This window comes from Panicum virgatum, chromosome 4N (genome assembly GCF_016808335.1).
Source record: "Panicum virgatum strain AP13 chromosome 4N, P.virgatum_v5, whole genome shotgun sequence".
Lineage (NCBI taxonomy): Eukaryota > Viridiplantae > Streptophyta > Magnoliopsida > Poales > Poaceae > Panicum > Panicum virgatum.
In genome coordinates this window covers 1,225,947-1,249,389 of record NC_053148.1, presented here as the reverse complement: position 1 = coordinate 1,249,389, position 23,443 = coordinate 1,225,947, and the positions used below count along the sequence as shown (strand labels likewise).

Genomic DNA, 23,443 nt, shown 5'->3' with positions numbered 1-23,443 from the left:
CGAGGTCCGTGCAGCCGCTTTGCTTGGTTCCGTACCCTAAACCTGCACCTTAGCCACCCTGCGGAGAGCGCTCTAGTACCCGAACCTGGCAAAAGGTGTTCCGGCCTCCAAGGGATCCGGAGCACCCGCTCTCGACATAAGCACGCCGACACAGCCAAATTGCGTGGAAACACATCTTGATGGTGGCCCCACCCGCGGGTTCGTACCTCTCTCGAGGTGGGCCCGGGGGCCACAGTCGGTACCCCAGGACTGGGGTACCCCCTCTTGCTGTGTCTAGGCAAGAGTCTCGTAGTTATCCTTAACTACGCCCTAACGGCCAAGCAGCCGGACCCCTGTGGTCCGGAGCCCTACTCTCCCGGCAAACGGCCCCGGACCCGCTCCCCGCTTGAGGAAGGTCCGGTGACGCCACGTGTCCCGGAAGGAGGTAGCCCTCAGCCAAAACAGCTGGGGGGCCTGGACCTCCCGTGGAGCCCTGGACCTCCCAGGGAGTACCGGACCCTCGCTGGGTCCCGGACCCCCATATACTATCTGGACCCCACAGCGGGATGGCGCCAACACCCCGCCTGGGGCTGGTCCAGAGCTGCCACGTGTCCGCAGGTGCGGGCACGCACGCGGGGCCGCATGGCTTCCCCTGGAAGACTCGCCTACCTACCGCATTCAATGCGGTAGACGGAAGTGCGCTTTGCCACAGCAGAGCCCGAGACGGCTTTTGCCAGGTTGCACTGTTGGTCGCGTGTTACCAAGGCGCACAGTGCAGTCGCTGGCGCCATCCACGCCGCGTATGTCAGTCTACTATGCCAGTTAGACACGACAACTCGGCGACGGAGTATCAAAATGCCTACGCGGTAGACCCAACAGTCTACGCCGCAACCTACACCGCCTCAATGGGTGCCTCACCGATGGGACAGGTGAAGACCCCCCTCGGTGAGAGAGTCTACAGTGTGATGAAGCATATCCGACGAAGAGATCCTCAACCACTGTAGCACCATTAATGTATATTTTGTGGTATACCATACATCCTCGTTGGGCCTACCTGTCGGGGAGCAACACCTGTGTACGCGCCTCCCTTACGCTATAAAAGGGAGACGCCCGTTAGAGAAGGACTCAAGTCTGGAAGGGGACTGGGGGCAGAGGATAGACTCATCCACAGACTCAAGGGCAATACTACTCACAGTGGGCGTAGGGTATTACGCTCCGACGGCCCGAACCACTCTAATCCTCGAGTATTCTTGTGTGCCTACTTCATGCATAGATCTGAGATATCGCTTGCACTCCCCGTGTAACCACCCACAGGGATTAGGTGGGTGCTCTACGCCACCCGGCTGTGGCCCTCCTCCTAGAGCCACGACATCTAGCGCCGTCCGTGGGGATCGCGCAAGCGTTGGCCAGATCTTCGCTCTCCTCCTAGTTTCTGAGGTTGAGCTCATCCTCTGCAACGATGACGAGAAGATGGAGAATGGCACGGCGTCACCTACGCTGCATGCCCCGACACTGAGGCAACAGTGTCCTTGGTGCGGTGGTGCGCGGCAGCGGCGCCTGCTGTGCATCGCCACTATGACACCTCAGAGCCGGCACGGTGGCGCGCAGAGGCGACGCCTGCAGCACGTCACCCTGCGACACCCCTACGTCGGCCCAAGGTTTTCTCTCAAGCAACCACCGGGAGCCCCCACTGTCGGCACGACGTCGGCTCAAGGTTTCCTCTCAAGATGGAGATGGAGCCGACTCTCTCGGTGCTGCTGCAGACACGCCTCGACCTCTGCCGAGAGGCACGGGGGCCCTGAGCCAGCATCAAGGTGGGGTCGGCGAACGACCGCCCTTCTCCACGCTCCGTGCTCATCCAAACGAGCACCCGTCCTTCCGCTGAGCCTGGGGGTCAAGCTGGCTTCAGCTCACCTTGAGCGGTCATCGGGCTGGCTTCCGTCGGCAGCTGGCAACGGCAGGGCCACTCCCATTCAAAGCCAAAGAATTTGCTCCCATGCTATCTAAGCGTGGGACCACTCTTGTGCTGGGAAGAGCCATGCAAGTTCCCAAGGTGATGCTGGATGATGCTGTACAAGCACGTCCAGGACGCCTTCGCCTCCGACGGCCGAGAAGAACCTCCAAGGTGGCAGCTCCACTCCGGCCAGGAACGTGCATGCCTCACGGAACGACGGCTTTAGGTTACCACTAGATAGGATTGAGTTAGTTTCTCCTTTGTAATGATATGGTGCCTACGTGTGGTCCATAGCGGTAAAGGTCCGCCCTTGTAAACCCGACCTCTGGCTTCATCGCACAAACAGGCGACACCAGCAAGTGGTCCAGAGCGGTAGAGGTCCGCCCTCGTAATCCCGACCTCTGGTGTACACCACGAATCAAGTAATGGGGGAGATTTGTTTTCTCAGTCCTATCTTCACATTAACCTGATAGCACATGTCCATTCAGCTTGCATGTTTCTTCCTCCCGTACGGAGTCTTTTCTTTTATTGCTGGAAGGCAGTTCGAACCCCTAGGGACCTGCTCAGGAGAAGTGGTGCCCGTATCCTGGGGTAGAGAAGCTCCGCATAGCTTAGCCTGGTAATGTACCCTAAGCCTACGTACTTCACTGCTCTGTTACGAGTCCCCTAGTATCCGAGACTGTTGTCCCTAGAGGTCCCGGGCTCCTTTCTAGCATAAGGCATGGTGTCCTACGCCTTACTGCAAGGTCCGGTGGCGTAATTCATGGGATCGTCAGCAACAGCTAAAGTCCACTCCGGTGGCCCACTCCGGCGGAGACCGCTCGCCACGGTCGTCTAAAGTCCACTCCGGTGGCCCGCTCCGGCGGAAACCGCTCGCCACGGTCGTCTAAAGTCCACTCCGGTGGCCCCCTCCGGCGGAGACCGCTCGCCACGGTCGCCTAAAGTCCACTCCGGTGGCCCGCTCCGACGGAGACCGCTTGCCATGGTCGACTCAAGTCCACTCCGATGGCCCGCTCCGGCGGAGACCGCTCGCCACGGTCGCCAGGAGCCGGGTCCGGGGAAGTTGTGCTTGCTCCCTGGGTGGTTCGAGGTCCGTGCAGCCGCTTTGCTTGGTTCCGTACCCTAAACCTGCACCTTAGCCACCCTGCGGAGAGCGCTCTAGTACCCGAACCTGGCAAAAGGTGTTCCGGCCTCCAAGGGATCCGGAGCACCCGCTCTCGACATAAGCACGCCGACACAGCCAAATTGCGTGGAAACACATCTTGATGGTGGCCCCACCCGCGGGTTCGTACCTCTCTCGAGGTGGGCCCGGGGGCCACAGTCGGTACCCCAGGACTGGGGTACCCCCTCTTGCTGTGTCTAGGCAAGAGTCTCGTAGTTATCCTTAACTACGCCCTAACGGCCGAGCAGCCGGACCCCTGTGGTCCGGAGCCCTACTCTCCCGGCAAACGGCCCCGGACCCGCTCCCCGCTTGAGGAAGGTCCGGTGACGCCACGTGTCCCGGAAGGAGGTAGCCCTCAGCCAAAACAGCTGGGGGGCCCGGACCTCCCGTGGAGCCCTGGACCTCCCAGGGAGTACCGGACCCTCGCTGGGTCCCGGACCCCCATATACTATCTGGACCCCACAGCGGGATGGCGCCAACACCCCGCCTGGGGCTGGTCCAGAGCTGCCACGTGTCCGCAGGTGCGGGCACGCACGCGGGGCCGCATGGCTTCCCCTGGAAGACTCGCCTACCTACCGCATTCAATGCGGTAGACGGAAGTGCGCTTTGCCACAGCAGAGCCCGAGACGGCTTTTGCCAGGTTGCACTGTTGGTCGCGTGTTACCAAGGCGCACAGTGCAGTCGCTGGCGCCATCCACGCCGCATATGTCAGTCTACTATGCCAGTTAGACACGACAACTCGGCGACGGAGTATCAAAATGCCTACGCGGTAGACCCAACAGTCTACGCCGCAACCTACACCGCCTCAATGGGTGCCTCACCGATGGGACAGGTGAAGACCCCCCTCGGTGAGAGAGTCTACAGTGTGATGAAGCATATCCGACGAAGAGATCCTCAACCACTGTAGCACCATTAATGTATATTTTGTGGTATACCATACATCCTCGTTGGGCCTACCTGTCGGGGAGCAACACCTGTGTACGCGCCTCCCTTACGCTATAAAAGGGAGACGCCCGTTAGAGAGGGACTCAAGTCTGGAAGGGGACTGGGGGCAGAGGATAGACTCATCCACAGACTCAAGGGCAATACTACTCACAGTGGACGTAGGGTATTACGCTCCGGCGGCCTGAACCACTCTAATCCTCGAGTGTTCTTATGTGCCTACTTCATGCATAGATCTGAGATATCGCTTACACTCCCCGTGTAACCACCCACAGGGATTAGGCGGGTGCTCTACGCCACCCGGATGTGGCCCTCCTCCTAGAGCCACGACAGACATTGCCTCAGCTTCTGGGTCCATTGCACCGACGTACTCAACTTCCCTAACGTCGGTTCAACCGGTGAAACCAAACTTCCTGGTGTGCTCCAAGTCAATGCACCGACGTACGTGATTTTCTTAGCGTCGGTTCAACCGGTGATACTAAAGTATCTCGTTGTGCTCCAAGTCAATGCACCGACGTATGTGATTTTCTTAGCGTCGGTTCAACCGGTGATACTAAAGTATCCCTGTCTTGATTTCTTTGACTTGGTTTCTTTGAGGGTCTCTTCAATTCTTTGTCCCTTGGACCGAAGGGGCGGAACCACCGTAGGGGCGGCCCTTCGGGCCTAGCTACGCCTATCTTCTCTTTGTCATCACTTGAACCTAAAAGCCTGAGAATGGTCATCTTAACAATCATATTAGTCCAAGTGTTGTGTTGACTATATCAATCACCAAAACATTATATTGAAATACGGCATGAGAGACCATTTTCGCTACAGCCGGGAGGTGTGTCTTTCGGGCGTAGAACTGGCAACCCTCGCAGGTCCGCACAATGTTAGTGGCGTCGGCGACCGCTGTGGGCCAGTAGAAGCCCTGTCGAAATGCATTGCCCACGAGGGTGCGCGGCGCGGCGTGGTGGCCGCAGATGCCAGCGTGGATGTCCCGGATCAGCTCCTTGCCCTCGGGGATGGGGATGCATCGCTGCAAAATGCCCGAGGGACTGTGCTTGTACAGCTCGTCGTCGATCAAGATGAAAGACTTAGCTCGCGATCCGAGGGTAGCACCCCTTGGTTGATCCAGTCGAGGTACTGGTCGCGCCAGTCTTGCAAAAGTGGAGCCTTGTCGATCTGCATTGCCTCGCCCTCATCCTCCGAGGGTGCCTCGGTTCAGTCTCCATGGGCTCGGACTCATCCGCCGAGGGGTTCCCGCTGGGGGGGGCTCGGCGTTTGAGGGGCCCGGTTCCGCCAGATCCTTGAAATCGACGGAGGGCTTGGCGATGTCGCGAGCAAAGATGTTCGGGGGGACGGTGGTCCACCCTGACGCGATCTTGGCTAATTCGTCGGCATCCTGGTTGTACTTGCGCGGGACGCGGTTGAGTTCTAGGCCGTCGAACTTGTCTTCGAGGTGGCATACTGTGTTGCAGTATGCCTCCATCTTTGGGTCGTGACAGCTAGACTTCTTCATCACTTGGTCGATGATGAGATGAGAGTCACCACGTACGTCGAGGCGCTTGACGCCGAGCTCGATGGCGATGCGGAGGCCACTGAGGAGGGCCTCGTACTCCGCCATGTTGTTGGACGCAGGGATGTATAGGCAAATTACGTAGCGCATGTGCTCTCCGAGGGGTGAGATGTAGAGGAGGCCGACACCGGCGCCGGTTTTCATCACCGACCCATCGAAGTACATGGTCCAGCATTCAGCTTGGATTTGCGGTGGGGGCAGCTGAGTTTCCGTCCATTCAACGACGAAGTCGGCCAAGATTTGGGACTTGATCGCCTTGTGAGGCGCGTAGGTGAGAGTTTCTCCCATCAGCTCCACGGACCACTTGGCAATTCTACCCTCGTCTTCCCTGTTCCGGACTATCTCTCCTAGAGGGAAAGACGAGACCACGGTGACGGGATGGGCCTCGAAGTAGTGGCGCAGCTTGCGCTGAGCCAAGACCACCGCGTATAGCAGCTTCTGGATCTGCGGATAACGTGTCTTGGTTTCGGACAATACTTCGCTGATGTAGTACACCGGCCATTGGACAGGCAGAGCATGGCCCTCCTCTTGTCTTTCGACAATGATCACCGCGCTGACCACTTGGGTCGTCGCAGCCACGTACAGGTAGAGGGGCTCGCCGTCTATGGGTGCTGTGAGAATGGGGGCATGAGTGAGCGATGCCTTCTGCCTGTCGAGGGCTTCTTGAGCCTCGGGGGTCCACGTGAAGCGCTCAATTTTCCTCAGGAGTCATTACAGAGGCAAGTCTTTTTCGTCGAGGCGTGAGATGAAACGGCCGAGAGCTGCGAGGCAGCCCATGACCCTCTGTACCCCCTTCAAGTCTCGGACCAGTCCCATCCGTGTGATGGCCTCGACTTTTTCAGGGTTGGGCTCGATGCCCCACTAGGAGACAATGAAGCCCAAGAGCATGCCTCGAGGTACCCCGAAAATGCATTTTTCCGGGTTGAGTTTTACCCCTTTGGCCCTTAGGCAATCGAACGCGATCCTGAGATCAGCGACCAGGTCGTCCGCCTTCCTAGATTTTACAACGATGTCATCGACATATGCCTCTACATTCCGCCCGATATGGTCCCCGAATACGTGAAGCATACACCGCTGGTATGTAGCTCCGGCGTTTCTGAGACCAAAAGGCATCGTGACATAGCAGTACATGCCGAATGGTGTGATAAAAGAGGTCACGAGCTGGTCGGACTCTTTCATCTTGATTTGGTGGTAACCAGAATAAGCGTCAAGAAAGGATAAAAGTTTGCATCCCGCAGTTGAATCAACGATTTGATCAATACGCGGCAAAGGAAAGGGAACCTTCGGACATGCTTTATTTAAACTAGTGTAGTCTACGCACATTCTCCAACTTCCATTCTTTTTCTTCACTAATACAGGATTAGCTAGCCACTTGGGATGGAATACCTCCTTGACAAATCCGGCCGCCAGAAGTTTCTTTAGCTCCTCGCCGATCGCCCGGCGCTTGAGCTCGTCGAAGCGTCGCAGGCACTGCTTCACCGGCTTGGAGTTGGGTCGGATGTCAAGGGAGTGTTTGACGACCTCCCTCGGTATGCCAGGCATGTCTGAGGGGCCCCACGCAAAGATGTCTGCGTTGGCGCGGAGAAAGTCGACGAGCACCACTTCCTATTTGCTGTCGAGGGTGGCGCTGACCTGCAACGCCTTGTCGTCTGGGTGATTCGGGTTGAGGGGCACCTTCTTGATACCCTCGGCGGGTTCGAAGCTGCCCGCATGCCGGTGCGTGGAGTCCAAGGCCTCGCTTGCCATCTTGTCGAGGGTGGCTGCGAGGGCCTCGTCCTCTACTTGAGCCTCCGCGTGCTCGACGCACTCGACGTCGCACTCGTAGGCGTGTTCGAACGAGGAGCCGACAGTGATGACACCCTTTGGACCCGGCATCTTCAGCTTGAGGTAGATGTAGTTGTGGATGGCCATGAACTTGGCATAGCAGGGACGCCCAAGGATGGCGTGGTAGGCTCCCCGAAACCCCACCACCTCAAAGGTGAGTACTTCCTTGCGGAAGTTAGCTGCCATGCCGAAGCAGACGGGTAGGTCGATCAGGCCGAGGGGTTGGACTCGCTTCCCCGGCACAATGCCATGAAATGGCGACTTGCTGGGGCGGAGCTTGTCTAATCCGATCCCCATGAGCTCTAAGGTGTGGGCGTACATGATGTTGAGGCTACTGCCTCCATCCATGAGCACCTTGAAGAAGCGAGTGTTGCCGATGATGGGGTCGACAACAAGCAGGTACTGTCCCGGGTGTGGGACATAGTCGGGGTGGTCCTCGTGGCCGAAGGAAATTGTGTCCTCCGACTAGCCGAGGTAGGATGGCATGGCCTTGGTGACGGAGAAGACTTCCCGGCCCTCACGCTTGCGCTGCCGAGAGGTCACGTTCGTCGTCGGCCCTCCGAAGATGAAGAAGGCATTCTCCACCGGGGGGAACTCGTCGTCTCCACCCTTGTCGCCAGCGTCCTTCTTCTTGTCCTCGTCGCGATATGCGACACGGTTGTAGTACTTCCGAAGCATCTCGCACTGCTCGAGGGTGTGGTTGACCGAGCCATTGTGGTAAGGGCACAGCTTCTTGAGCATATCGTCGAATAGGCCGCCACCGCCTCGAGGGGGGCCTCGAGGTCCTTTGCGGTCCGGGGCGGCGATGAAGGCCTCGTCGGAGTCCTCCGCCTGTCCCAGTCTACGCTGGTTCGGTGGGGCCAGCTTCTTTCCTTTCTTCCCCCGCTTTTGCTTCTTGGCGGGGGTGTTGGTCTTGGCGCTGCTGCCCTCTACGGGCGCATCTTCCTTGCGCTTGTTCGCCTTGTCATTAAAGATGGCACCAACTGCCTCCTCGCCAGCGGCGTAGTTGGTGGCGGCATCGAACAGCTCTTTGGTACTGGCGGGACGGCTTCGCGCAAGCTCGTGCACCAGGTTCCTGCACGTCGTGCCTTCGAGGAAAGCGTTGATAACCTCGACGTGGGTGACGCTGGGGAGCTCGGTGCATTGCTTGGAGAAGCGCCGCACGTAGTCGCGCAGGGACTCATTGGCTTTCTGCCAACACCCTTTGGGGTCCCAAGAGTTCCCAGGGCGCTTTCTAAGTGCCCTGGAAGTTGCCCATGAAGATCTTGACTAGGTCGGCCCAGTTGTGGATCTGGTCCGCGGGCAAGTGCTCGAGCCACGTTTGTGTGGCATCAGCGAGGTGAAGGGGGAGGTTGCGGATGATGACCGCGTCGTCCATCGTACCGCCTAGCTGGCATGCTAGGCGGTAGTCGTTGAGCCAGACCGCGGGATCGGTCTCGCCCGAGTACTTGACGAGGGTGGTGGGCTGTCGAAAGCGCGGGGGAAAGGGAGCGGTACGAATCTCCCGGCTGAACACACGGGTGCCCGGAGGCTTCGGTGACTCGCCCCTGTCATGCTCGGGGTCGAAGCGACCACCCCGTCGAGGGGTGTACTTCCTGTCATTGATGATGTTGTGGGCGTCGCCGTCGCCGGCGTGTCCGCGCGTGTCGTGGAGTCGCTCCCTTGCGGAAGTCCTTCCGATGCAGTCGTGCACCGAGGGTGCCTTCGCACCGTCTGCTGCGGCTGCCTTTCTCTTCCCTCCTGGTGGAGTGTGCACCGAAGCCTCGTGGTCCTGCTGTGCTGTCCCACCGGCATACGTATTCGAGACGCAGAGCTCTCAGCTTGCTGCACCGCAGCCTGCTCGATGAGCACCTGTGCCTTGCGGCGCAGGTTGCGACCCGAAGTCGTCGATGGCTCGGGCATTGCTTGGAGTAGGTAGGCCGCAGCGACGAGTTTTTCGCCGGCCGTTTTCAATTCCGGTGGTTTGTCGACGTTGTCGTCGGCTAGGATCCGCTCCCGGGCGACGCGCCACGCCGCTTGGGCATGTGCGCCACGCGCAGTGCGCTGCTGCTCGAGTACGGTGCGCAGCTCCTGTGTCTGCCGGCGCTGCTCATCGAGCTTGGCTTGAAGTTCCTTGAGTTGAGCCAGCTGTGCCTGCCACGCCGCCGATCTTGACGAAGAAGAAGGGGTCGCGGCAGGCACCACCGCTTGGTTTGCTTGCGCGTCTGCCCCGCCGTTCCCGTCGTTGCCCACAACGTCATGGATTTGCCCGTCCACAAGCTCGACCATGAAGCACGCCCGAGTGGGATCGTAATCCCCCTCGCTGGAGTCCTCAGAGCAGGTGAGGCAGTACGCCGCTGCGAGCTGGAACGAGCGGAAAGCATCGAGGTCACGGACCCCGTAGTAGTCCTCGGCCTCTTCGGCCATGAAGTTGTCCATGAAGAAGTTGATGTCGTCGGCGATCGAGCCCACCATCTCGGGGTAGGAGTCGTCAGGAGATGACGCGATGAGGTTGCAGATTGAGAGGAGGTGATGACCCGGCAGATACTCGTATTTGGTGAAGTTGGTGCTGGATGAAGAGTCGTAGGTGGCAGCATTGCGCATCCCGAAGGGAAAGGGCGACGGCGCAGTCACGCCCTCCCTGGGAGGCACTGGGGCTGCAGTCGATGGTGGTGCCGGCGCAGATGGCACCGGAACACGTGATGACGAAGTGGTGGCACCGTCGGCCGAGACGTTGAGCTGCGACATGCCAACCTCAATCCACGTGGGGGAGCTGAGGCATGCCGCCCTGCGCCGCTCCATGCGCGCTTGTCGCGAGCGCTGGCCCGAGCGCCTGTTGCACCGGGCTGGTAAAGTCGGAGTGCCGGTGTTGCGTCTGGGCGAGAGGAGCTCCATGAGGTAACCGTTGCCAGTTGCCCTGAACTCAAGACTCCCGAACCAAATCTCATATCCCGCTGGGAGCGGATCCGAGGCACCCATGGGAAATGGGTTGGATCTGTTCACCATCCCTGGAGATCAAATGGGAACAAAAGAGAAATGTCATGCAGCGGCCCCTACCTGGCGCGCCAACTGTCGGTGTCCTGACCCGGTGGTCCGGACCCAACTAGTAATGATGCCGCGTGTTCCTCGTCCCAGATGGTAAATGCAGGAGGCAACACAGTCACGCACGGGTTTATCCTGGTTCCGGCCGCGGGGGCCGTACGTCCAGCAAAGGGGTGTGCGAGAGCACTATACTGTCTTGCACCGGGGGTGCCTGTAGTAGGGGGTACAAGCGAGGCGAGAGAGGGAGGGAAGCTCCCAGGTCTCTGCTAGAGGAGGAGTTGATTAAGGCGAGTGCCAATATCGGGGCTCAGAAGAGCGTATGTGCTCTGTGAGTGGTGCTGAGTGTTGTATTCTGCCAGATCCCGAAGATCCTTTTATAGACACAAGGAGGGGCGGTGTACATGCACAGGAGATCGCGGAAGTCGTCGTCTTCTTCCCGAATCGCGGGGGTGCAGAGGTCGAGCACTGTAGAAAGTATACTGCAGGGTATGGCGCCTGGCGTGGCAGTCGTCCTGGGCGTCGTCCTTGGCCTTGCGGAGATCGCGCCGGCGTCCTTGTAGCTCCAGCGGGCGGCGTGGTGGTTGCTGTAGGGGGTACCATCCTCCAGGCATGGCGTGGCGATGTTCCGAGGGTCCTGCAGGCCAGGGTCTTGTCCTGGTCAAGGTCGGAGCCGCTTCCGAGGGTCGTGCCCATGCCGTTCGAGGGTTCCACGGAGGGGAAAGTGTGAAGGAAGTACTGGGAGTTGACAGCACAGTGGTTGGAGCAGTGCCGAGCACATCTCGCACTGCGTCGCAGGTTCCCACAGTGTCGCCACAGCGTCCGGAATGGCGGAGCAGTGACCGGAGTTGGCGGACGGGACTCCGGTCGCAGCCACTGTGAGGAATGGAGGCCTGACGTTGTCTGACTCGGGTGCTACGGAGGAGTGTCGCCACTACGGGTGTAACTTTTCACGACGAATCTAATGATAGTAATTAATCGATGATTGGCTACAGTGATGCTACAGTAACCATCCTCTAATCGTGCGGTCAAAGGCCTCATTAGGTTCGTCTCGCGAAGTAGCGCAGGGTTGTGGAGTTAGTTTTGTAAATTGCCTTTATTTAGTACCCCTAATTATTGGTCAAAATTTTTGTGCTACTTGTACTACTTCGAACCAATCAGGGCCCTGATCTTGGGTTCGTGTTCGCGATAGGCCCCTTTTTTTCTCCTCGTACGAATTCAACACGGACGTAAGACTGACCACAGCGGATCGAGTAAATGGACGAGTAAAGGACGGAATCATACTGTAGCAAGCACTGTAGACAGAGTGGGAGGTGGGGTAGGGAATAGGGATGGGGGAGAGGATGCTCCATCCGCTGTGGTCGGTCTAACGTTCTGATGCGTTGATTCATTATCTCCTCTTTTTTTTGAAAGGACAAAAGGTAAGAGAAAAGAAAGCTTGAGGAGAGAGGAAAGGCTGCACGTGAGAGTAGTGAGACCTGCCCTGGCCGGGCCTCTCGTGCGCAGCTAGCTGAAAAGAGGGGGCGGCGGAATGGCTCCGAAGTTCGCAGCAGCTTTTGAGCTGAAACCGGCACGTTGCATGGCCGAAAAGGCTGCGGCGCTGCCGGTGTTGGCGAGCCATTGGCAGTGGCAGATGTCGCTTCCATCTTAAAGGGCATAGTCAAACGTGATGCCCTGAGGAAGCAGGAAATCAATCACGCCGACCATAATGCCCAGGGCGGCAGAGCCCACCCCGCATCGGTACTCACAACGGCGTCACGTCGTGCAACAAAGCTTTGCGGCAGCAGCGGCGGCCATGCCTCTCCCCGTCCGTCACCTCACTCGCCTCACATACCTGCATGTAGTATTGTTTGCCCAGAAACCTATGTATCCGCTTGCTGCCAGCAATCAAGACGGCATTATAGCACAATATAGAAAAGAAACAGGAGATGCAACTGAAAACAAGCTGATACTGCAAACCGTTTTGTATTAGCCGCATGTCACGATTCATACAAGACCGACTGAACAAGCAAACGAGCAGGCAAATGTAGGAACAGCTTAACAATAACAAGCATGTGTCCCAGACACAATGTATAGCACAGAACAGAAAGCATAATCAAACACAATGTCCCATGGAGGAGGGAGACGAATCCAGCGGCTCTCGTAGGTCACCCAAGGGTTAACGTAATGCACGAGCCGGGACGCCTCTTATTACTCATCACGAACAAGCACGGCAATAGACACTGTTGGGCACTGGGCAACATCTGTAGCTGCAAAGAAGCTTGATGGTTTATTCTGAGGGGGAGTGGTGAACTGTAGTGGCGACACTTGGGGTGAAGGCGGGGACGTCGAATCCGTTTCTTGGAGGCTTCAGCTCACGAGCTTCCTCTGAAGGAGAGCCCTGTCGCCTGGCATCTCATAGGGGCGCCGGAAGGGGTCGGCCGGGCTGGGCCACGCCCTGGATCCCACGGGCAAGGGGCGCTTGATAGCGCTCCCGTGGGTTCTGGCCTTCAGGTCTGTGAACCTCTCGGGACCCAAACCAGACACCCTGTTGGGGCCCATTGACAACTGAGACAGCTTCTCAGCAAGGTCAGGTGCGCGGGGGCTCTGGTCCTTGGCGAGGTAATTGCCTATGGATCAAAGTTTGCCATGTTATTCCAGAGTAACCAGACTCGCTTCAGGTATGCAAACAGAATGTGAGGAAGCAGGACTCACCATTACTCCTTACAGCTGCTGCTCTGGACCAAGACTGATTCATCACGTTCGCCTTTGTCACTTTGTGGTTAGCCTCAGGTGGCTGCAGAGTGCAGAAGATAATAAATTATCGAGCTCCCTCTAAAAAAAAGGTCTCGAGTTGCTGAAAATGTAGCAACCAACAATATGAACAACAAAAGATATTATATTCACCTGATGATCCAACTCCAATTTCCTTTGCACACCAGCTGCAACATTGACAAGTCAGGAAAAGTATGAACTCCAGAAGCAAAGCCACAAATCCTTATAAGAAAACTGAGTACGCTATGCCAGACCGAATGGAGTACCTGCTCTTACTGGAGCATTATTGCTAAGATACGAGTAATTAACTGTTGGCCTCCCATTGGGTACAGTCCCCATGGAGTACCTCCTAGCATTCTTCTGGTCCACAGCTCCTTTAGCCCCAACTACAAAAGTAAAGATCCATTATATTAACTTGTTTAAAAATGATGTACTAATGGAAAAAAACGTACAGATCCATTATAGTAACTTGTTTATAAATGATGTACTAATGAAAAAGAACATGAATGTGCAGATCTGAAGGATAGGGAGATACCTGATGTACTAATGAGAAAGAACATGAATGTGCAGATCTGAAGGATAGTGAGATACCTGATGGTGGTGTTGATGCATATCCAGTTGATTTGTAACGAAGCGAAGGAGGGACATAGAAGCATGGCTGCAACACATGATGATGGTAAGGTCAGGAAGTAAATTAATTCATCATCAAGTAGTATGAAAATCTGTCAGATATATGACCTGGAAGAAGGGATGCTGCAAAACCTCCACTGCTGTTGGCCTTCTCCGTGGATCCCATGAGCAAAGCCACTGTAGGAGATAATTTGTTATCCATTATTTACATTGGACATTTAAACAACAAAAAGGTAGGTACAATTTAAGCATAGAGGTAGGAAATATTGAATGTCGACATTTACCGAAATAAGGTTGATTGCATCTTCACTCGCCGAGGGAATCACTTCCGAAAGATGTATGCTTTCACACTGTACAAATATGGTATAGCACGTTTAAGTAACAGTAACAATCACTAAGATCTTACCAGAGAGAGAGAGAGGGAAAGATCCATCTCTATACCTGAGGAAACTGAAAACCGATAGATGCTGCAAGCTGCAGACCTTCAGGCCAAGTACGCTGATTTGGAGTGCCAAGAATGCTACAGATTTTGTAAAGTTCATCTGCTTCACTGAAGAAGATAAAACATGGGAGTTAGATAACCCTTATGTATAGAAATAGTAACTTTGGAGCAGCATAATCAGTTGCTGCTGAGAATCGGGTGTTATTCAAGATCACCTTTCCGTAAAGCATATTACTATTTTGATACAGAAAGGGCAGCATTATATTCTATTATCTTTTATTAATATATGGCTAACATTAACTATATCACTTATGCATACTTGTCCTAGCAAGCAGCCCCAGTTCATTAGGGAGTTTTATATGTTTGATTAGTTGGCACACGTGTACCTTGATCCAGGAAAAAGGGGTCGAAGTGAAAAAAGCTCCGCAATAATGGCACCCATGGCCCACATGTCTGAAAATGTGATGAGGAACAAACATATTAATAAAATGGCACCAATTTTACTTTCTTGATTTGTGGTAAAGGCATATTATTCTCCACTTACCAACTGTTGCATTATAAACAGTAGCTTGAAGAAGAACTTCAGGGGCACGATACCTAGTTAATAGTAAAACATCAGCACATTTAATCTATTGTTTGGTGCATTTTAATTGTAAGCAAATATAAGACTTGAAACATAGCCTACCAACGAGTGGACACGTATTCTGTATAAGGTGGTTCAGAAGAAATCTCACGAGCAAGCCCAAAATCCGCTATCTTGATGAGCTCCTTAGTAACCAGCAAATTTTCTGAAATTGCATAAATTACAAGATCAGTAATGAAGGTTGATGTTTGATAACACTGAACACATTCCAGATGGAAAGATTACATGTACATTAAATAAGGATCGGTACTCGAATATTTCATTAGTTTCACTTTTTTATTTCTTTTGCTCTTATACACACACAGCTTACCATGAATCCATGATGCACTTCCTGGTTCTGGTTCTGTAATGAACCACTCTATTTAACTACATCACACACTGGGCATGAACAGAACTTTTATTGAAGTTGCAAGTTCATCAATACTTAAACTATTCACAGAATATAAAAATCACCGGAGGGTAAACCACAATATCCTTATCTAACTAAAGCAATTTTAAGCTTGAATTCATACAAGGCTTCTTTAACTTAACAAACACATGTATACTAAAAGGATGAAGCTCACATTAAAAAAATTACAAGACAACTGTGTTTGAGCTCATATGTGAGAGCTTTGTTTTTGCAACAAACAGTGCACAGAGCTCAACTGTTGTAACATTAAATGTAAAATCCAGTGCAAAATCACAATACCAGGCTTAAGGTCACGGTGAAAATATCCACGTTGATGCATGTGACTCAGAGCTTGAAATATTTGAAAGCACCAATTTCGGACTTCAGTCTCAGAGAAGGGCTTCCCTCTGGTCTTCATCAGCTGATAGAGATTGCATTCCTAAGATCACCACAATGAACAAAAAACACAAACCACAGTCACCTCACAGACTACAAGCACAGAAACAACGCATAAACAAGGGTTATGAATTGACCATACCATGTACTCAAAAACAAAGAACAACATGTCATTCTCCCTTATGACTTCCTTGAGCTTCACAATGTTTGGATGGTTCATCCTTCGCAGGGACTGATAACAATTTAACAAAAAGTAACTCAAGAGAATGCCACAGAAAACATGATAGATATTAGATAGGTCATAAAGCAACAACCACCTTCACTTCACGGAGGTTTATGCACTCTTCCCAAGAATAATATTTTTTCTTCATTTTCTTGATCGCAACCTATCAATATATGTATGTCGATGAGGTAAGAAGGCAGAGGAATGGGCAACCAAACTGTGGCTACTGAAAAAAAAAACAATTGTAACAAAAGAAAAAAAAGGGCAAGCCGAATGACATACCACTTCACCACTTTCTTTATGGATAGCGCGCCAAACACTCCCAAATGTTCCATCACCAACTTCCTTGATAATCGTATACCTGCAACTCAATACAAAAATGAGGTAAGCAGACATCCAAAACAACTTTGACAGGATTCCAAGTCATAATCAACTGAGGATGGAGGATAGTTACCTCTCCATTTTATTAGCAGGTGGTCCACAAAACTGCTCTTATTTTAGAACAGTTGTATAGTCACAAACAAGACTCATATATGTATGACAGCAGTGTCTTTGGATGTTAGAGCACCAAAGTCACTGGAGACTCTTCTCAAAGCTCTGTAAGCAATACCCATGATTTGTGACAACAAAATCTTGAACACCTCTCCTCTGAAATTAGCAGATAATGGATCAGGGAATTCTAAAAGTAAATAGAATTACATTTTCTAATTTTGCAGTACAGACGAACAAGGAATGGACCAGGTCTACATTAAGAAGTGCACAAGTACCTAAGGTTATGCCATCGCAAGTGAAGCTTGATGACGTGTAACCAATACACACCAAACTTTGGGCTGATCAAACTGAGAACTTACGGTGACAGGGTAGAACAAAGCTAGCAGCAACAAAGAAAACCAGAACCTGCTGAGGAAAAAAGATGCATGAGAATAGAGAAAGGCAGGGTATATAATAATGTCAATATCTTCTCCGGTGAAAGGATACCTAGAGCTTATATGTGAGGAGAAAGCTCTAAGTGTTATATCCAAGTGTCCAAAGATGTCTCGACGGTAACTTTTGCTGGCTGACCAGTGCCAAGACAAAGATTACCAAAATGTTGCCAGAGAAACAGATCCACCATGCTCAAATGAGTGTGCTACAGCTGCACTGTAATCACTAGGCAACTCTAATGTCTGACAGCATGGGACCAGGCACGGCAGTCGCTAAGAGCAGTTTGATCCTCAGGTGCAGTTGACAAAAGAGATGACAAGGAAGTCTCCGTAAAGACAAAACCTCCAGCCAAGAACTTCCTCGAGCAGCGAGATGTGGGATACAGAGGAACTTGCTGCGTAAGGGGTGTACTCCATATCCTTGGCGAAAATGCTATAATTCCAGCAGAGTGCGGCGATGAAACCTGCATCAGTATAGGAAGTGGTAATTAAGCAACAAATCACCAGGCTCTGAACATGTGAAAAAGAAGTTACCCAGGACAACAGAACCAAACTACATAGATTATGTTGATCAGGCAGAGCACGGAGAAGAATCAAAATAAAATAAATAGAGAGCAAGCATGCATGGATGCATTCAACAACAGCTGATGCCTAGGGATTCTCCTACAATAAACAATGCTGTATTTATCAATTGGAACTGCGCTCAAAGGTCTCAACAATTTGATTCAACTGATGCTTTCATCTCTCATGTTGAACATCTTGAAATACACCAGTGCCAATTAGCATAAACTTCTGATACGATAAAAGCACATGAATTGGACATAATTAGTGGTACACCAAAATTTACATCTATCACAAGCTGCGCAGTCCCTCAAAACAAACCAATTAGCCATCGCGCCGTGAAACCGGCACGATCATTAACCGATGCGTAACTGAGCATGATAACGCACCAGAATGGAGACGAAACCCTAAACAAACCGAACCCCTAACAAAATAGCGAACCACGGTCAAATTTCACAAATCAAACACCGATACGACCCCTACGCGCACGAAATTTGAACCAGAGCAGCCCCCGGAGCTCGCGAATCTCGCACGGATCAGATCACACGAATCGCTCCCCTGATCCCTTCCCCGGATCTCACGACACGCCGCGCCGATCGGTCAACCGTCGCACGATCCCCCCTCCCGATCGACCTCGCCGAATCCCAACCCGCCTAGAGCCCAAATTGAACCCACCCAACCCACCCCCGCCGCTCCCCCCGCATCAATCAATTCCGACCGAACGAGGCTCGAATTGGGCGCACCTGGGAGCCTCTCGGCATAACCGCGCGCCGCCGCCGCCGCCGAAGGGTCCAGGGGACTTGGCCGCCGCCTCCTCCAGCGCTGATGGTGGTGGGGGGAGGGACGGGCGGGGTGGGGTGGGTCAACACCGCCGCGCGCGGTGTGGCGGAGGAGCAGCCGGGGAGAGGGGTGGACGGACGGGGTGGGTGGGTGAGTTGCTTGGGGGATTTTCTGCCGCCCTTCCCTCGCCTTTAATTATCTTCCCGTCCGTCTCCGTCCAACATGGCGCGTGGTTTTTGCACCCCGATCCCTCAGTGACTCGGATATCGCAGAACCGGACACGCCGCGGTTTCCACGCGACGCGACCACCTCGTGTTCTTCGGCGATCTTTCCGAGCGTTTGAACGCCAACATCGTGGGATCAGCTATTGTTAACCTCTTTCACAAGCTTTGTGTGTTTCATCAGTGCTTCTACTTTTTTTTCTTGTCTCCCTATTTTGTGTTCTCTTTTTTTTCAAAAGAAAAACTTGTGCTTCCCAATTTTGTTTTTTTTCTTTGACTCTAACACAATTTGTAATAGGACATACCTTCATAAACTGATTATAGCTTCTTTTAGATCTACTTTCATTGAATTTCAATTGTATAAACGGAACTTTGGCACAAGTTTGTTGCGAGGGGGTCAGTCGCTAACAATGTCAACTTAGTTTGCTCTATCACTGAGACGTTGAGACACTAATACAAAAGCCAACAACATGTCGTGGGTCTTCTTTAAAAACAGGCGGAATGAGATGGATTGAATCCTAAAGTGAAAAGACCCTAAGTTTTTTTCCCTTGGACTCTTGATTCTGATTGTTTGAAAAGAAAGAAGATACACGAGGGACCCAGATGGATTAAGCGCAATTGAAATAGTCTGCCCAGTCGAACAAATTTGAAATCTCCACCTATCTGACCAATCCCCTCGCAATTCTATGTTTTATTAGTGGTTAAAATTGTTAGATAAACTGAATAGGGACTGAATTCTATCTTCTTCATACTTAGCTTAAACTATTATACTGTACAGCCCAGGTGTTCATTCTACCAATATTTTTTTCTTCACATTTTTGTATGACTGAACATATTTTTATTTTATACAAATATTTCTACTGTTATGAGTTTCCATGATTTGTTCTATTTATATAGTTTTTTTCCACTTCAATAACTTTTGTTGCAATTGAAGCTGTAAATTTTTTCCTTTTGTAATAGTTCTTACTTTTGGCAGTCACAGTTTCATCCTAGATCCGGAACCTCTTTCTCTTGAACATTAAACATTTATTTCGATTTATAAAAATTGTCCTACCTTCATAAAAATGTTTCCAAAAAGTACTATCCAAATATATTCAAGTGTTGTCTTAGTTTAGCAAAAAACACAATCAAAATTTTATTTAAACCCTCCATTAAGGAATTTTTCATTGGGATTATGTATGTCATGATGAGTTTTTTTTCATGCAAAGTTACAAACTATGCTGGCTGGCGTAGGTGGTGGTTGGTACGTAGCCTGTGGATCAACTCCTATCGTTAATTCTTATATGAGTTTGCATTTAACTTTCTCGTGACTTTACATGTGTTCTGCAACTTGTTGCGAAATGTGTTAAACATGAATATGTGTAGAACACTTTGAAGTAGTATAAAGGGAGATTCGACATATCACCTTACACTTTGCATTTAATGCCCCACACATTATTTGTGCCCGACATACATTAGTATAAGTTTGTATCACCAATATATACTAATATGGCCGACACACATTAGCGTCGATTGGCGATCTCAACCTGTACTAATGTGTATGTATTAGTACCGGTTCAACCATTATACTGGTATAATTATGCAGGATGGAATGCGTGTTTTCTAGTAGTAAGAACTTTCTATATCAAATCAGACAGACTATTCCATAGAGCTGATGAATGTCTCCATATCCTCCTTACTTACAATCACCGGGGGTGGGGTAGGGGTTGATTTTTTCTCTCTAACCCTTGGCATAATGCAACCGTTCTACAGGAATGTAAGGGTGTACATATTTTTTTAATAAAAAATATACCTTCCACGATTTTAAATAGATAATAGATACACACCATCAAATCCACCTTTAGTTCTCATAACAACATAGAGAATTGTTGTTTTTCTCCAACCTACCACAAATCACCAATACAATCAATTCCACATATCTCCATATTTAGCTAGTAAACATCATTGTGCAACTGTATCTTCACCTTACAAGTGATATCGGTATAGACAACCATCACTGTGTCACTTTGTCCCTATTGAACATAATTATCTCTCGGACACTCTTTACCAACCTAAGGTCCTATTTGGGAATCTTTGGATATTATGGCCAAAATAATATACAAAACAAACGTGATTCTGGTTTGTTTCCATGAAAATTGATCCTCATAGCCACGAGCGAACAATATGTGAGAATCATCCCAGCCCGTCGCTTGGGGTCCGGGAAAAACCCTATCGATTCTAGTAAACCCTATTTGCAAAATTGCCCCAGGAGTTGGTAGGAAATTACTCGCCCTCTGCCATCATATAAAAGATGCCTTCTAGAGTTCGGATAGCCCTCCCCCACCTGACATTGGTTTGTTGTGCTGTCGCCGCCACCGCCAAAGGGTGAGGCACGCACCCCCTCCGATCTGTTGTGCCGCTGCCGCCAAGGTGTGAGGTGCACACTCCCCCCTCCGGTCTTTTGTGCCACCGCCGCCGCCAAGGGTGAGGCACGCACCCAGTGGCGGACCTAGCAGGTAGTCCAGGTAGGCCTAGGACTACCTGGATTTTGGCCCAACAAACTGACAGACCAATTAGCAGTCCCTTGTAGCCCACCAGCCACCAACGCTCTCGAGCCGCGCAATGCCTGATGCGCGAGTGCACGACTGCCAAGCTGGGACTTCTGCATTCTGCATTTCTGGTCTAGCTGGCACTCGATCCAGACGCCATGACATTCATGCGGTGAGCGGCTGTGAAGCTAGCAGGAGCTGTCGTGCCCCCGAGACCTCAATGGCAAAAGCCACGGGCCACTGCCACGTAGCCTACCTAATCCATATTTCTCCTGCTTCTGAAATATAATGCAAACCGCAAGTGTCAATTCAACTATTAGTGGGTGCGTCTGTTGGCATTGTTGTTGTTTCTATTCTTTGCAATCAATCTAGTGGAGAATCATATGAGAAATTGCATGAGTCATTTGTTGAAGTTAAAGTATTAAACATGTGTTCCAATTTTTACAATGTAATTTACGCAAGTATCAAACTTATATTTGTTGAAGTTAAAGTATTGTGTATCCTTTTCTAAATTAGTATTATACTTTTATGGATTTTTACATATAAAGTGAATTGTTGAAGAATAATATAAGTATATTACCAAATTGTATATTGGACAATACCATATTTTACATTGGATTTTTTTTACTAGGCATACCATAACTTTAAATCCTAGGTCCGCCACTGCACGCACCCCCTCCATCCGGCTACCAAAATCCATTCGGATGCATAAAGTACCTCTTTTGATGCCCCTGCAATCGACGCCCTCCATCCAACAGCTCACGGGGCCCCTCTGGTAAAGGACGGGACGCGACATCCGCCGCCGCCGCCGGTACGTCGCACCCTCCTACAAAAGTAGCAATTGATTTTGATCCTACCATTTATGATTGCAAGATTTGTTGTGTTTAGATGAAAAGAGGGTCACAAATCATTCTCGTGCGAATGCGCTACAGTTGGTTTACCAAACTCGGAATGATTTATTAGAATATTGCAGAACAAGTCGATCAGTGGAGTGTTGCTCTACTTGCCACTTCTGTTTCATTGAAGAAAATACTATATAGATGGTAAACAGGGTGTGGCTACGCGCACGCAAAAAAATGACCATAAAAAAGAAAAGCAAAAATGGTAAGGTCTTCTGTTCACTAGTTCAGTGGACCAGTGGAACAACCACCATTATTTAGTAATGCTCATATTATGTACATAAGTGTATATTCCATTATGTATTACACATAATTTGGTGGCAAGATGGTAGAGGTAGAATTTGGTCTGTAGACTAGGATTCAAATCATTCTTCCTTTTTCTTATCAACTATAGGACATTCGACGCCCCGAACGATCTATTTCATGGTCGCCTCCTAGCACCCGTCCACTCCGACTCCCGCTCCCCACACCCTCCTCGACGGCCTTGGCGGGCGAGAAGGGCGTCCGCCGCGGCCCTTGGTGAGCCTCGTCGTGCCCTTGCGCGCAGCCCCTGAGCCCGCCACACCTCGCCGCTTACGAGGCCACGGCTGCCCCTGGGCGCCGCCAAATCTGCTAGCGAGGCCACGATCACCCTTAGCCGCCGCCAGATCTGCCGCCTCTGGTGAGCTGCTCATCAATTCCTCGCGGCTACGGCTTTTCCCTCGTCTTGCTCGATCGATTTGAGCCCCCATCCCTCCATTTCGCCGCCTTGCAGGACCTCCCTGACGATGAGTTTCGCCGCCGCCGTCGCCTGTTCGTGGAACGTCCTCGTCGCCGAGCATCCCCACCCCGCAACCCCCCTTGGTGAGCCTCGCCGCATCCCTATGCAGCCCTTGCGCGCAGTGGCGGATCCAGAATTGATTAGGGGGCTGGTTTTTTCTTCCTCTCCCTCCCTTTCTTCTTACTCTCCTTTTTCCTCCTCTTTTCTTCTCAAAAATGGAGGGGGGAGGGGGGGCTCCATAGTTTTTTGGGTCTAGGGGGGCTCGAGCCCCACTAGATCCAGTGATGCCTCCGCCCCTGCCTGCACACGCGCCTGCCATTCTGCCGCCCCTTGCCGTCAGCGAGGCCACGGCCGCCCCTGCGCGCCGTGCCGCGCAGCGCGCGGGTTGGCCACATCGTGTAGGGGACTAACATGAGATGTTGCAATGAGTCTTTTTGGATGTTGCAAAAGATGATTTATACTATTTGCAATGGGTGATCAGTTTTATTCAATGTTTTGAATTTGTGATTTCTGATGTTGCAGCATATAATTTTGGATGTCCCAAATGGTAAGCGTCAATGTTGTAGACATTGTTTCTATATGTTGCCATTTTTGAATAAAAGTTGCATGAAACAGAGCTATGATGTTGCAACAGGAATTTTGCTCTTTCAATCCAGATGTTGTCATGCATTGCAGTACATGTTTTTTGATGTTGCAAAATTAATTTTTTATGTTGCAAGTGTGTATTCTTGATGTTGTAACGGAGCTCCAATAAAAGAAATCAGACATTCGGGCACTAGCAACGCAGTTTTTTCATTGTTTTAAACTTTGTGCCTTCCTCAACGTTGTATTGGGCCGATTTCAGCTGATAAAACTACA

At 51.5% G+C, this 23,443-nt stretch overlaps 1 protein-coding gene across 2 annotated transcripts; it reads right to left on the bottom strand.

Moving 5' to 3' along the window:
* Window positions 1–12,372: 12,372 nt before the first annotated feature.
* Window positions 12,373–18,406, bottom strand: LOC120669646 (cyclin-dependent kinase F-4-like). 2 transcript variants are annotated; one of them, XM_039949452.1, is made up of 19 exons: window positions 18,141–18,406; window positions 16,892–17,300; window positions 16,681–16,810; window positions 16,368–16,561; window positions 16,196–16,274; window positions 16,008–16,076; window positions 15,833–15,922; window positions 15,595–15,733; window positions 14,949–15,051; window positions 14,808–14,860; window positions 14,650–14,716; window positions 14,263–14,371; window positions 14,106–14,171; window positions 13,930–13,998; window positions 13,783–13,849; window positions 13,458–13,577; window positions 13,324–13,358; window positions 13,132–13,213; window positions 12,373–13,046 (listed from the first exon to the last, which is right to left on the bottom strand). In XM_039949452.1, exons 4-19 carry the CDS (start codon window positions 16,373–16,375, stop codon window positions 12,787–12,789), a joined length of 1,416 nt encoding a protein of 471 aa, XP_039805386.1. In that variant the 5' UTR covers window positions 16,376–16,561; window positions 16,681–16,810; window positions 16,892–17,300; window positions 18,141–18,406; the 3' UTR covers window positions 12,373–12,786. The 2 variants fall into 2 exon arrangements, with proteins under 2 accessions (XP_039805386.1, XP_039805387.1); XM_039949453.1 differs by having other exon boundaries at window positions 16,681–16,813; window positions 18,141–18,328.
* Window positions 18,407–23,443: the final 5,037 nt, after the last annotated feature.

Coding starts and splice junctions, on each gene's coding strand:
- LOC120669646 (XM_039949452.1), bottom strand. Junction 14,372..14,649: donor CCCCTTTTTCCTGGATCAAG/GTACACGTGTGC, acceptor TATCTTCTTCAG/TGAAGCAGATGAACTTTACA. Junction 13,214..13,323: donor AATTGGAGTTGGATCATCAG/GTGAATATAATA, acceptor TGCACTCTGCAG/CCACCTGAGGCTAACCACAA.